This window comes from Lonchura striata, chromosome 1, assembly GCF_046129695.1.
Source record: "Lonchura striata isolate bLonStr1 chromosome 1, bLonStr1.mat, whole genome shotgun sequence".
NCBI lineage: Eukaryota > Metazoa > Chordata > Aves > Passeriformes > Estrildidae > Lonchura > Lonchura striata.
In genome coordinates this window covers 74,550,748-74,565,181 of record NC_134603.1, presented here as the reverse complement: position 1 = coordinate 74,565,181, position 14,434 = coordinate 74,550,748, and the positions used below count along the sequence as shown (strand labels likewise).

The window sequence follows — 14,434 nt, the reverse complement described above, 5'->3', positions numbered from 1 at the left end:
CACTACAGATATTATGGGAAGGAATATATAATGGGATTTTATTTCATAGAAATTTAAATGAGGTTTTAAAAATTATTATATCTGAAACCTAGAGTATTATTATAGTTATCTAGATACAAAATATTTAACATTTTCTTTACATTTCTAGTTATTTAGCAAAAATTACAATCTTTCTCATAATATTTCTTTTTTAGGGTCATCTACTTCGCAGAAGCTGACACTAAAATCCTGCCTAGATCTTTCCTAACTTGACAAAATACTTAGCTAAAATAACTTACTGATTGTGGAATGTATAGTCGGCAAATAGCAAAAACAAATTAGAAAGTCATAATATTATTTATAATCATGAATGATTAAAATTTTTGAGTCAAGTTACATGAAGAAAAGGAGAAACACACTAGTGGAAATAATGGATTTAAATCATGACACACTAATAATGTGATCATTCAATTTACAATGTTAAATAAATCAGTATGTTATATTCTAAATGTAATTTCTCAACATTAACTATCACTGAATTATTTTTTATTATTTTGTGACCTTGTAATCCATTAATTTGACATTAAAAGGTGAAGGATTATAACATAACATTGAATATAATAAGGAAAATGACTGTGAGAAATCAAAGAAAATATATCTGACTTTGATGCTATAAAAAAATCTTACTCTTGGAAAGCGCTTTCTTTTACTGGATTTCTTTCAGTTGTATTCTCACACATGCTAGCCATGCTGTGAGTGAGACTTCAGGCACAAGCAAACAGTGTGACCACAACTCCAGTTTCTCTTCACAAGCCTTGTAATGAAATGCAAAGCAACCAAATAATACAGCCCTATGCAGTTCATCTCATTGTCTAATGGCTAATGCTGGCCATGTTTAAGAAAGGACTGAACATTGTAAGCATGTGAATAACATGTTAGCTACAGAATACCACCTTCATTATGTAGAAAATATACCTGTGCCAGGAACATCTGCTTGTTTTTTTATAATTTCTAACCAAACTCATTCAAATATATGGGGAAAAAAAATCAAGACACTCATTTCCCAAGACACAATCTCAGATTGTTACAAATCCAAACATATTGGAGAGGGGCAAGAAGGAGGAAATTTCAGTTGGGGTAAGTTAACTGTCAGGATCATCCACAATCTTCTTGCCATTAGCACTAAGGAATAACATAAAAGATGAGATCCCCAAGCTTATCACATGTTAGAGCTGAACAGCAAACCATCCCACCCCATCACTTCTGGGGTGCTGGATTGCTATGGCAGACTACCTAACCTCAAGGAGGCAAGTTATAAGTTTTATATAAATTTTCTAGGCCACTAAAATGTCTTCCATCTTACACACACAGTCCTTCCTCACCCATCTACTATGGAATATCATCAAATACCTTAACTTAATAGGGAGGAAAATTTCCTAAAATTTTTGAATTTTTGAATTTCTTGATTATTGCTGACCTTCATACTGAAGAAGGTGGAGGACTAAAATTTCTTTTGTAGAACAAAGACAGTGAATACCACAAAGGTTAAAGTAGTTGCGTAATAGAAGAAAATAGCCAACCCTATTTTGGTTTTGGAGTTCTTGTTTTTTGTATTGTTTTGATGGGGTTTTTGGTTTGTTGGTTTGGGTTGGTTTTTTTTTTTTCTTTTTTTTTTTTTTTTTTCTTTTTTTTTTTGGAACTGTTCTTTGATTTTTAAAGGCAGAAAAGTTAGGAACAACAGCCTCTGGAATGCTTGTGTTTTTTCTCAGTAATTGTAGTAATTTGATAGTATGCTAATATTCTGAATCTTTGGAATTACTGACTTTATTGAGGTTGAGAGATTCAATTGTTTGCATTGACAGATCAAAGGAAGAGCAAAATAACAAGAATACGTTCTTTAGAAGAGTCTAGGAAGAGGTGAGGATCATATCTATGTTTCTTAGAACTTTTCAAGGTCAGGTTTTTATAGGAATAAAGAATTAGGAAAATCTAAAAAAAGTCCTCATGAAATGGGTAGTAAAGTGGTTGACACTGAGGAAGAGACACTGGTTTTCAGGCAACACCAGAATAGAGTATAAGCTATCTAGACTGCATGCTACATTATTTATCCCAAATGTTTGGATTGCTTTTCCTGTTGTTCATCACTCTCTTTGCAGACTATGAGCAATTTAAGTTTAAAAAAAAAAAAAGGAAAATAAAAGAAAATCAAAATAAACTGAAGTGAGTTTAGGAACTTCTGCATTACTGAAATTGCACTGTGACAGAGCTGCTGTTTATTTCATTTATATAAGTATTTTCAGTTTATTGCCAGCTTCTTCTGTGAATTTGACAGTGTAATGTTTTGTGACAGTTAAACAGTTTACTTCATGTAAATGGACTTTGATTTCAGGCATTCCAAAGAAATTTAATACAGTTCTGTCTCACACTGATAAAGAAAGAAGGATAGACATACATAAGCAACAGCATTTTTGACAGTTTTCTGCCAAGTCATGCTATGTAGCTTCAGCTGAGAAATGAAAAATAATTTTGTCTAACATTACCCTATGGAGTCTAAAAAATGTTCAATGAATTTCAGTCCTGAACTTCCAATCCTGTATATTGAGTCATGAAAAGCTCACACCATTCTGCCATGCATCACTTGTTAATGACCTTCTTTGACCTTTATAAAAAGACTTAACAAAGGAAATGAGTATCCATTGTTGTTTTACTAAAAAGGTAGTATTCATCATTAATAGCCCCATTCCAAACTGTCAAGTTCCATGAAGAAGCTATTATGCATTTTATGAGTTCATTATAAAGGTATAGTATTTCAAGATAGACAATTTACAAATTGTTATATATCTATCTTTTTGTACTGTTATATTCAGAAGGTTGCAAGAAGAGAAGGAATGCAGCACCAATTGTGCATATTAGGCTACAGTAGAAAAGTTAATGGGAAAAGCTGAAAGAGAAGAAAGGGACAGAGGACCAATTGCTCACTCAGGCTCTTCACAGTGGTACTTGATGGGAGGAAGAGTGTAAGTGGGACAAAAGAGGATCAGAATTTATATAAGAAACCCAAGTACAGTCAAGAAATGGAGCAGGTTGCACAGAGAGGCTGAACAGCCTCCATACTTTAAAGTTTTCAAGGTATTACAGAATAAACCCCTGAGCAACCTGGTCTGATCTCATCCCCTTATCATATTTTGGGCAGGAAGTTGAATTAGAGGGCTCTCATAGTCTCTTGCCACCTGAATTATTATTTTATCCTATGATTATATGGTACTGTGTACCCAACAGTGTAAAAAAGAGAAGGATTTAGGGAAGTAATAGGAAAAGGGAAAAATTATTGCCAGATGGGAAAAGAGGCAGGAAAACCTTTATTGCAATAGCTTTCTCCACTTGTTCCCTATTGCAGCTATAGAAGGGGGCAGGTATATCCAAAATTAGGAACAGAAAAGATGGCTACATCTACAGGAAAGATGTCTACAAAGTCTTCACACCAACCCTGGAAGGAGTGATGGGGCTGGAGTGGGGACTCTACCAAAGTAATTTACATAATTATGTCCAAGAAAAGCCATATATGTTAAGGGTTATCTAGAACAATTAGTTCCTTATTCTGTGTTTTGCTTTTGTGACTTAAACAGAATTGTATTTCTCTAATCTTTGCTTCTACACACTCTCTTATATTTAAATCTTGTAACACCATAAACCAGAGTCACATCACATATGGAAGATAGCCTTCCCTGGAATGATGGACATAATTGGGGTGCACTGAAATGAAATATTTGTGCTATCTATATTCAGGGCTCCTCTTGAGTTTTCATGTTGCTTCCACACTGGATTGCAGGAGTCTTTTTTGTGCTGTTAACTCTGGTTTATGCAGAGAAAGACAAATCCCTTGGTTTGTCTGGAACTTCTTTGATGAGAAGCCTGAAAGTGGAAAATGGCTTCACACTTCAGGAGTGAGGGATGGAAAGGAAACCTGTCACACTAACATAACATAAATTTGAAAAAGTCTTCTTCCTTTTTTCTTCTGTTCATTGCCCTCCAAAGATGAAAGCCAGAGTTCCATTCCTAAGACTTAATTTTTTTTTTTTTTGCCTACATATTCAAAACAGAAGTAAAACTATTAAACTCTTCGGAAGTTCACAGCTACATCGTTTTGATAGTGACACTGGAGGAAATGGGGAAACAACTATTAGCTTCACTTTAAAAGTGAAAGAGGAAAAAGATATATAAAATGTCAGCGTCAAGGATATTAGTAAATATCTATGAAGATATGTGTAAATATTAAAATAATTTCTGATTTCAGGAAAAAAAGATGGAGTTGAATGTGCAACCATGGACAATAACATTTTTATCTTATACAACTTTGTTTCTCTTTTAGTGGCAAAGCATTACTATAACACTGGTTGAGAAAGTGCAGATGGTTGCTGTAATCCTAGGAGCTCTGTTCTTAGTAGCAAGTGTGACTTGGCTTCTATGGTCAGCCTTCAGCCCTTATGCAGTATGGCAAAGAAAGGACATCCTTTTTCAAATCTGCTATGGAATGTATGGTTTTATGGATCTAGTATGCATAGGTAAGCTCAAAACATTTAAACAGCACAGACTGTGGTTTAAGACTGTGACTATTTCTATTTTTCTAATTAGTCACTCTAAATATCACTCCAGTTCTTTGCAGATTTATTCTCAGCTGATACCTTTGGCAAGTTCTGCTTTTTACAGTGTTGCAAATAGAAAAGAACCAAAAGAAGCTTTACTCTCAGATTCATCAGTGTATTCCCAAAATCTTAGCGGTGAGAGCAGGATCTGTTTAAATTTCTTGATAAAATGACTAGCAAAGTTCAGGGAGTTAAACAGATGAAAATATGAAACAAGTTATTAAAATAATTAGCAAATTTACACACTATCATCTTCTGATGCCAGTTTGAATTAGATTGTACAATCATGAATCACAAAAGAAGCCCTTGAAGATGTCATCAAACTGCACACCCAAAATTAGGTTGCACAGATTTATATAGGTCACTGTGCTAGAAATGGAGGAGAGCAGAGAAGGCAGGCATGAGTTCTTTGCACATGATAAGCAATTATGAAACACTCACACAGTGCTAACTATAGTAACTTGCTTTACCAATAAAAAGCCCCAAGTCATTTAGCTGAAATCTTGTAAAAGAAAATAGATTTTACTGCAACACTGTATTGACTACTTTTGAAATTTCTGAAAATACACTGGACCTGAGAATATTTGAATAAAAATCCCTTTAGGATTTGGTAAAAAAACCTGATTTGATTGTTAGCATATTTATGATTATTTGGAGAGAAAATTTACATTAAATATTACATAATTATATAATTTAGATAATTAAATTTACATAATTAGTAATAATGATTTACATTAAACCACATTCACAGAATTTTAATTGCAAGAAAATCCAGAAGTTAAATGCCATCTGATGTTTGCACTGACATTTCTGAGATATAAATGTTATCTGAATCTTATATGTGGGAATTGGAACAGTGCTGAATTCTGCTTTGTAAGGAACAAAGAAACAGAGTGATTCCTAATATCAAGGGTTTTGCTTCAATGTAAAGCCACATCATCTTCTATTGAAACCACCCCATTACAGTGAAAGTATTTAAATTTCAGGTACATAAGCAGTTCTGTTCATTTTGTAATTTTTGTTAGAGAAGCTTGCTCTGGAATATTTAGAAAGCCCGCAACACAGATTTTCTTCTGTGAACCCAAATCTCAGACAGAAAAGTGAGCAGAATCTCATACTTTGGACAAGTGCTCATCTTTTAAATGAATAAAAGAACTCAACTACATGTCCTCTTAGATGCTGATTTCTGAACATCCCCTCTTCAGGCTTAACACTTAATACTAAAGGCTTTTCTTTTGTTTAAAAATGCACTAAAGGAAGATAAAATGTGCTTCAGGCCCTCCAAGCATTTAATTTATATGGAATTCTGGTTTGTTTGGGTTTTTTTTCCCAATTAAAAAAAATACTTTGGTATGCATCAGCTAGTTGAAACAACCAGTTACTTCAAATTATTTTCATTTTTCTCATTTGTTTTACTGTTAAAACACCTAAATCAGATTAAACTCAAAAAATATCTGTGGGTGATCAGAAATATTACTGTATTTATCCATAGAAGTAAGTATTTGGAAGGTGACCTTCCATAAATTGGTTTATACATTACCTGCCTTTCAAGCCAGCTAGGCTCAAGCCACTGCTGAAGTGGAAGCTGCTGAACAAACGTGTACCTTACATGGAGCTTCTGGCTCAATTACACCCTGCAGGAGCAAAGCAAGCACACAGATAAACTAACTTGCCTGTCATTTAGTCAATGCATATTTTATAGAACTGTCGTAAATAATACATGAAAATTTAAATGTAAAGGTAACTACAATTAAATATATTTGGACACTGTAATGTAGTTACAAAATTCACTGCAGATATGACTTAGGAATTTACTAAACTGTATCTGGAAATTCAGAAAGCTGTATAAAGGAGGTTTTGTAATTGACAAATTTTGGTAATCCAGATAAATTCAGACCTACTATTCTGCATATAGTTTCAAGTAATTTGCATTCTGTTATCTGGTTAAATCAGGACTTCTTTTAACTCTTAAAAGTATTCATTAATATAGTCAACCTCATTCAACTTAGTCTTTTTCTTCCATGATAAAGTAAGTGGTTTAGATTGATGATTTTAATTTACAATTTTCAAATAAAATTCTCTAAGAGATATATGCAAGTATTACTTATAAATTATTTCAAAAACCCAAAATACTTTCCATTATGCTGATGACTTCCAAAGGCATTAATTTATTTTACCATTATTATGTATAATCTTTTATATCATGAAGCTCGTAATGCTTCCAACCAGCTACAGGTCTCACTTAGGATCTCCTCTCCTTTCATTTGTGTTTAGTCATCCATGGCATTGTCTTAGTTTTAAACAGGATTTACAGTGAGCAAATATCTCTGCTCCCACTGTAATATCTCTTTATTTCAATGAAAAATTTATGCAGACATACAGGTTTTCCTGTGCATCACATATTTCAAGATAATGCTTGAGATACTGGTGGTATGACCAAGATTTATTCCACGTTCTTTCAGTTATGCCTCCCTACACCTTTGCAGAAACAATACAAATACTTTTTGGTTGTTTGTGAAGTGTAGATATCTTCACACAAAAAGTGTGAAGCAGTTTTTAAAATGTTTTGCTATAATTTTTAAAAGCAGTTTGCCAAAAGGTACTGACATATTTTTATGACATATTTCAAAATGTGCACATAACAATTCATTTACTAAACGATTGACTTTTATATCACATGTTGCACACCAGTCATTTTCTTATTAAGTAAATTACACTTAATTTGTAATTTACTTCTTTGTTTTTATATTTCAGCAAAAGAAAAAGCCTGAAGGTTATAGATCACCAGAATACTATGTTCTGTTCATTCTAGTGTACATGTTTTATTGGTATCTGCTGTTCTCTTTCTTCTAGTCTGAATTTTCCCAGAATTATTCCTGACAAATAGGATTGTTTTTATTTATCAGTGTTGGTCTTAACCCTACAAGTCATCACCTTCTAGCTTTCTGCATCAAGGCTGAGCATAAAGCTGTTCTCTTTGAAATTTGCTACTGGTTGAAGTATTCCTAAAGCAAATCTTGAGTATCCTAATTAAGCAGAACTACAGTCTGTGAAACCCAGAGTTATTCCAGTGATAGTGCTAGGATCAGACCATCCATGTAGGGATTACCAAAGGGAATGAGTTCTTGAAAGGAATGAATAATATAAATCCCTTATCTGCCCACTGAAGGACAGTATATCAAGCCTTCACCATTCTACTTTCTAAAATTTGCATAACAGAAAAGTAGTAAAATTTTATATTTTTTTCCCTCTGGAAAATAGTTATAACTATTGGTCATAAATGGTTCTAACATGAACAAAACATCTCACAAATAGTAACAGCTGACTTGCAATCCCAGAACAACAGTGCTGCTCCTTTTCCAGCAGTGAAAGGTAGTTGTTGCATTGCACTACACACCTGAGTGGTGCCAGTAGTACTGTGGCAAGGCAGTAAGAGATGGGAGCCAGTGCGGGGTGTGAATTGCCCTCTGAAAGCCTCTTTCTTCCCTGTTAAGGAACTTGATGCCTTGCAACATTCCTGTAACTCCTTGATTGTAAAAGGGAACAGACTGAAGTTACTTACAATGAACACACCTAGCTGCACTTTGTGTTTACTCAGAAAGTTTTTTTTTTCTCCAACACTGGGTCTAATTCTAAATAGTTTATAAAGAATTATATTACTATTTTTAGCATGGCTATGTTTCACTTTAATGCTGTAAGCAATTGATTGTTTTTTTATATATCTGTGGGCCCTAGAATAGTTTTAAGACATGACATTACTCCAAAGGTAAAGTCTGTTTCTGAAAATGATCTTTTCTCCCTGGATAAAATCTTGTGATGTTACTGGGAGGACCATTCCTAAATGATTATTTATAATATTAGTATGATAAATAAGATACAGTTTTAACTTGTAAAGACATTCAGTAGTAAAAAATCTCAAATATCTTGTGAGTCAGGGTAAGAAAACCTTTGAATACAGTGAAAGAATAGAATAATAATTGACAAAAAGATAAAAAAATAAAATAAGATTCTTCATAATCCTATTGGCTGGATCCCACTGCAATCCCTCCATCTTAGAGATAAAACCTAAAGTCTAAAGGTAAATTCTTCTTAGGACCATATGACATTTAGATAGGTCCGTCATCCAAAAACTGCTCTTTGTAGATATTAATTGGACAGAACATCTAAACTTCTAACAGTATTGAATTGTAGTATTTCTTGAGATCACCTGAATCAAACAAATATTTTTCCCCTACAAGTGTTTTGCTGTGTCCTCTGTGTTGTTGAAATCATGGTGTTTGAAACAAATCAGTGTTCTTCAGGGATTTGTTCTTGTTTCCTCTATCATAGCTACCTTCATTGCTGTGAAACCCTTAAGAGAAAGGCAATTACTTGCCATTTTCTTACAGCTCCACTCCAGTGACTAACTACTTATATGTTGAGTATCAGAACTCCTCTGGACCTGGAAAGTCTCTAAGCATTTAAAATGTACCTGGAGTTCCACTTGTTTGTGGTCTTGGTACTGTTGGTGCCAAGAACTTCCCCTGCCCCAGTTCTTTTGCCTCATCTATGTAGGTATTTTTCAATCTATAGCTCTATCAAGAAGGGAACTAATTATTTTTATGAGAGGAGTTATGAAAGTGATACTTTTTTCCTTCAGCACTGCCAAATCTGACAACTTTATGCCAAGGCTTGCAATATTTGATCCTTTGTTTTGTAGCTCTTTAAAGTATATGTGACTGACAGCTTCCACTATAAAGGAAATTTCTCATCCTTGGCAATGTTTGAAAACTTTTAAAACATAATTTCAATAAATCCTGAAAGCCAAAAGACAGTAAAAAAGAGCTCCCTGAAAGAAGTCATCCTACAATTTCTTGTGTTGCAATTTTGGAAATATATTTTGACTGTTTAAATGTACTATGTACCTTAACGATCCTTTCTCAAATACTTCCTTCTCTATTCTGAAATATGTTTTTCAGGTGGAGTGTAAATATGTATCTTTACTTTGGAGCAAATAGATTGTTTTAACTTTACTTCATCACAAACTTGAGAGAAGTTGGACCAAATAATGTTGTGTTCCGGGAATAGGTTGAGGAAGATTATTTTCATCTCCTTTATCAACTTTATAGGAAATCCAAAAGAACACAAATGAATTAATCTTTGTCCCAGCATTAAAACCATGGCTAATTTGGTTTGTAGAGTCTGTACAAGATCAAATACATTTATTCTTTTTTGTATCAAGCCAGTCTTGAAAGTACAGTTATGTATCAATTAAATTATTATGATAAATTTTAAAGACAGGTTACTTTACCTATATCTGAGAAGATAAAGATAGAAATCTTGCAATCAGGAAAAAATTCCATTAAAATGCTTTGCTGCTACAAAATATATTTAGAATATTTATTATTTAATTAAGTTTGTTTTGTGCTACTTTTTCTATATTGGACACTTCAATGAATTCTAGGCAACTTGAAAGCCTTACAGAGATGCTGCATTCACTATCGTGTCCTTCTGAAAGAAAGCTTTGTATTTCTCCATCATTCAGTGTAATGACCTTTAAAAACATGTTAGAGTAGGTGTTGCTATCTGCAAATCATTGCACTTGAATGTGAGGTTTGCTGTTTGTGTAAATATTTTTACTACCCTTTCAGCTTTACTACCCTGTCATTTTCTGTGAGCATCTCCTTTCTGATATCAGTTAGTCATGCTAAAGGACATCAGATACTTAAATTGCAATTTTCTTGTGTAGAAACAGGTGATATACAATCTCTTGGGCTAAAGGACACCACAGATCATATTATAGATGTGGCCATGTATAGGAAAATCTTAGGCAAGGAGCACACTGCACAAAAGATTTATAAATGTTTTTGGCTAGGCAGATTGCTCTCTTCCCAAAGCAAGAAGAGAGAAAAAACAGGTGGTGCTGCTCACATGTAAGTGTCCTCAACCAGGCTGGCTGAGGAAATAACAAGTAAGAAGGCAGAAGTCCCATGTGTCTCCCCAGTAGATCCCTATTTGAAATACTCAAATATAAAGAGTGTGAGTATAAACATATACATTCATACAAAAAGTTACGAGCTTCATTTCTTTAAATAAGCTGCTTGAATGCAAACAATAGGCATAAATATTAGCTACATGGAAATTCACAAGTAGATTGGTCTCTTGAGGACTCCAGAAATTCTGTATTTTCCTTGAAAGACCTTTTAAGAGATTTCTGGATCTCAGGAAAAAGATAATTTACAACTTTTTCCTATTGAATACTGAAGAGAAAGAAGAAAGTCTATCATCTTTACCATGCTCATTGTAGTTAATAATAACATTTAATTTCTTCTTGTTCTAAAGAACAAGACAGGAAAGTAATTATATTTTCAGCTTTTTCATAAATCTTCTGTGCTCCTAAGTTGAACTGGGAGTATGAAAGCAGTTAAATTTGTCAGGATCTGTACTGAATTCTACAAAAAATTCTTAAATTAAGGACTATCTTGTTCATTGCAGAAGGTCTAACCTACTTAAAAGTCTAATTAAAACAGTACAAATCTCAGTAAATAAATAGTACTTACCATGAACAAGGGCAGCACTAGCATAAACAGTCAATATCCAAATCTGCCAGTTTTGCATTGGTTTTCTTAAATCTGAATAATTTATTTAGTTAGGCATGCTCAGATTATTCCAGAACTGGTTATGTTGAGCTTTTATTCAGAACAACTTTATTTCCTCTGCCTGTTCCTACCTCCCAAACAAATGAATAACCAGTTGAATTGCATATGCACAGTTTATTTGAATTATTAATGTTATGAGTAATTTAATTACATCTGGAAATTGCCAGAGCCATTAAAATGTGCTCAATCTGTATTTGCTCTCAAAATGTTATCCACTGACATTTTGTATATATGCTCTTTTTTTCCTCTTACTTTCAGGACTGATAGTCCACGAAGGTGCATCTGTTTATCGAGTGTTTAAGCGCTGGAGAGCTGTGAATCTACACTGGGATGTGTTAAATTATGATAAAGCCACGGACATCGAAGAGAGCAATCGAGGAGAATCCTCAGCAGGGAGGACATTGTGTCTGCCACTGACTGCATTTAGAAACAGAAGTTTAGTTCATCCAACACAGTTAACCTCACCGAGATTTCAGTGTGGCTATGTGTTGTTACACCTGCTCAACCGCGTGAGACCTCAGGAGGATTCATCAGAGGATAACTGCTCTGGGGAAGTAGTGATGAGGGTGACCTCAGTGTAAAGATTGTGCTCACTGTGCTACACAGATAAGGATAGTGTGCCCTGGTGTTGCAGGACTGTGGAATGTAGTTATGATGAACGGTGAAACCATTAACACTTGAAAAAATATATACACTTCTTTTTTTTTTTTTTAAATTTAATGTTTTTTATATGATCAGATAAAACACAAATACATTTTTTCTGGGGGAAAAAAGTATTTTGCTTTTTATATAGTCTGATTTATTGAATCTTTTTTCAATTTGTACCTGAGGTGTATGTAACATAGCTTAACTCTTAGGTCTTTGAATGATGAGGAAACTCATTTTTAAGTAAAAAGATATATTTAAATGTATTTTCTTAAACTCTGGCTTTAATCCACTACTGTTATTTTTTTCCACTTTCATGAGGATTAAACTGGACAACATTCTTCCAAAAAGAATAAAAATGTTAACATGAGTCAAATATTTTTCCTTTTCTGTCTTTATTTTGCTCTTGTTTATATCTCAGTTCAGGTGTGTGAAAGTAAGGGAGAGATATATTGTCTTTTGCATTTAAGCAGGAAGTCCAGTGGGTGTTCTACAAAACCTAAAGGAAGATGGGAAGTCTTTTCTTTTAGCTCTCCCAGTTGTTCATGCCAGATATCAGACACAAGTATGACACAGGAGAAGAGTCTTGTACTGCCGAGTCTCTTAAGATCTGCAGAGGGCTGGTGCTGTGCCTGTGCACAGAAGTGACATTACCTTCTGAGCAGCACTGCTGGAATTAGCAATGTGTGACTCTTTAGTATCATTCTAATTATAGGTCATTGACATCCCTTTAAAAAAAAATAAAAAAAGAAAAAACGTTCATTGCAACTTCTGGAATAATAATAAATCCTGATAGAATTGGATGTATAAATAATACAGAACCTTAATTTTGCCAGGGAACATATCCTCATACTAAAAATGAGCCAATATTATGACAGATCAGTGCTGTGAAGTTTGCTTCTCTTGTTTCTGTTTCTAATAGAATTTAAGCAAATAGTAATGGAAATTAAAATAATTTTAAACTTAATAATAAGCCTGTTGAAGATCGAGATAGAAAAGTAAGGCTGAAATTAGCCTGTGTGCACTAGCTTACTCAAAACAGTTTTGTAGCATCATAGAATATACTGATTTGGAAGGAACCCATCAGGAGCATCAAATCCAACTCTTGATCCTACACAGGACACCCCAAGATTCACACCGTGTGCCTGAAAACATTGTCCAAACACTTCTTGAACTCTGTCAGGCTGGTGCTGTGACCACTTCCCTGGGGAGTCTGTTCCACTGCTCAGTTCACCTCTGGTGAAAAATCTTTTTGCGATACTCAGTCTAAACCTCTCCTTACTCAGCTTCAGGCCATTTCCTTGAATCCTGTCACTGATCATGAGAGTGAAATGGTACCCGTCTGTCATGGTTTCACCCCAGTCCAGCAGCCACTCACTCAGTCCCCCACCAGTGGGACATGGGAGAGAATCAGAAAGATAAAAGCCAGAAAACTCATGGGCTGAGATAAAGACAGTTTATGAAGGAAAGTAAAAGCCACAAGCACAAACAAATTTTAACAGGGAATTCATTCACCACTTCCCATGGGCAGGCAGATGTTCAGCCATCTCCAGGAGAATGAGGCCTCATCACACATAGTGGTTACTTGGAAAGACAAAAGACATCACTCCAAACATCCCTCCCTTTTGTCTGTCTTCCCCCCACTTTATATACTGCACATGATGTCACATGGTCTGGAATATCTCTTTGGGCAGTTTGGGTCACCTGTCCTGGCTGTGTCTCCTCTCAGACTTCCAACAACCCTCAACCTCCTCACCAGCAGGGCACTGCAGAAATCAGGAGAGGCCTTGGCTCTGTATGAGCCCTGCTCAGCCATTACAAAAACATCTCTATCAACATCTATTACCAACCCTGGGCTCAGCATAAATCCAAAACACATTCTGTACCAGTCATTGTGAAGACATTTAATTATACTCCAGCCAAACACAGCACATTCCACTCCTTATTCTATAGCATTTACATCATGCCAGGTGTCTCGCTATTCAATACAATTGCAGTAACCACCACCTTAACCAACACACTGCCCCTCTGCTTCCCCTCATGAGGATGTTGAAGACAACAGTGAGGTCTCCCCTCAGTCTCTTCTCCAGGCTGAACAGACCAAAGGAGCTCAGTTGCTCCTCATATGGCTTCTTCTCCAGATCCTTCACCATCCTTGTGGTCCTCCTTTGGGTCTCCTTTGCATGTTCTTTAATAGTTTAGTGTCTTTCTTATATTGTGGCATCCAAAATTGCACACAGCACTTGAGGTGAGGCAGCCCCAGTGCAGAGCAGACCAGGACAATCCCCTCCCTTGCCTGGCTGGCGATGCTGTGCCTGATGCCTCCCAGGACAGGGTTGGCCCTCCTGGCTGCCAGGGCACTGCCTGTTCATGTTCAACTTGCCACTGAGCAGGACACCCTTTCCACAGCATTGCTTCCCAGCATCTCATTCTATACACACATCCAGGGTTGCCCAATCTAAAGTACAGAATACAGCACTTGATCATGTTGAACTTCATATGTTGATGACTGGCCATCTCTCTAATTTG

General features: G+C 35.2%; 1 protein-coding gene across 1 annotated transcript in view; it reads left to right on the top strand.

Moving 5' to 3' along the window:
• Nucleotides 1-12,281, top strand: part of MARCHF11 (membrane associated ring-CH-type finger 11) — a 31,871-nt gene extending 19,590 nt beyond the window's left edge. Inside the window, exons 3-4 of the mRNA XM_021545705.3 lie at nucleotides 4,349-4,541; nucleotides 11,519-12,281. Of these exons, the coding sequence (XP_021401380.1) occupies nucleotides 4,349-4,541; nucleotides 11,519-11,841 (516 nt within the window). The 3' untranslated portion in view covers nucleotides 11,842-12,281. The remainder of the gene's footprint in view (nucleotides 1-4,348; nucleotides 4,542-11,518) is intronic.
• Nucleotides 12,282-14,434: the final 2,153 nt, after the last annotated feature.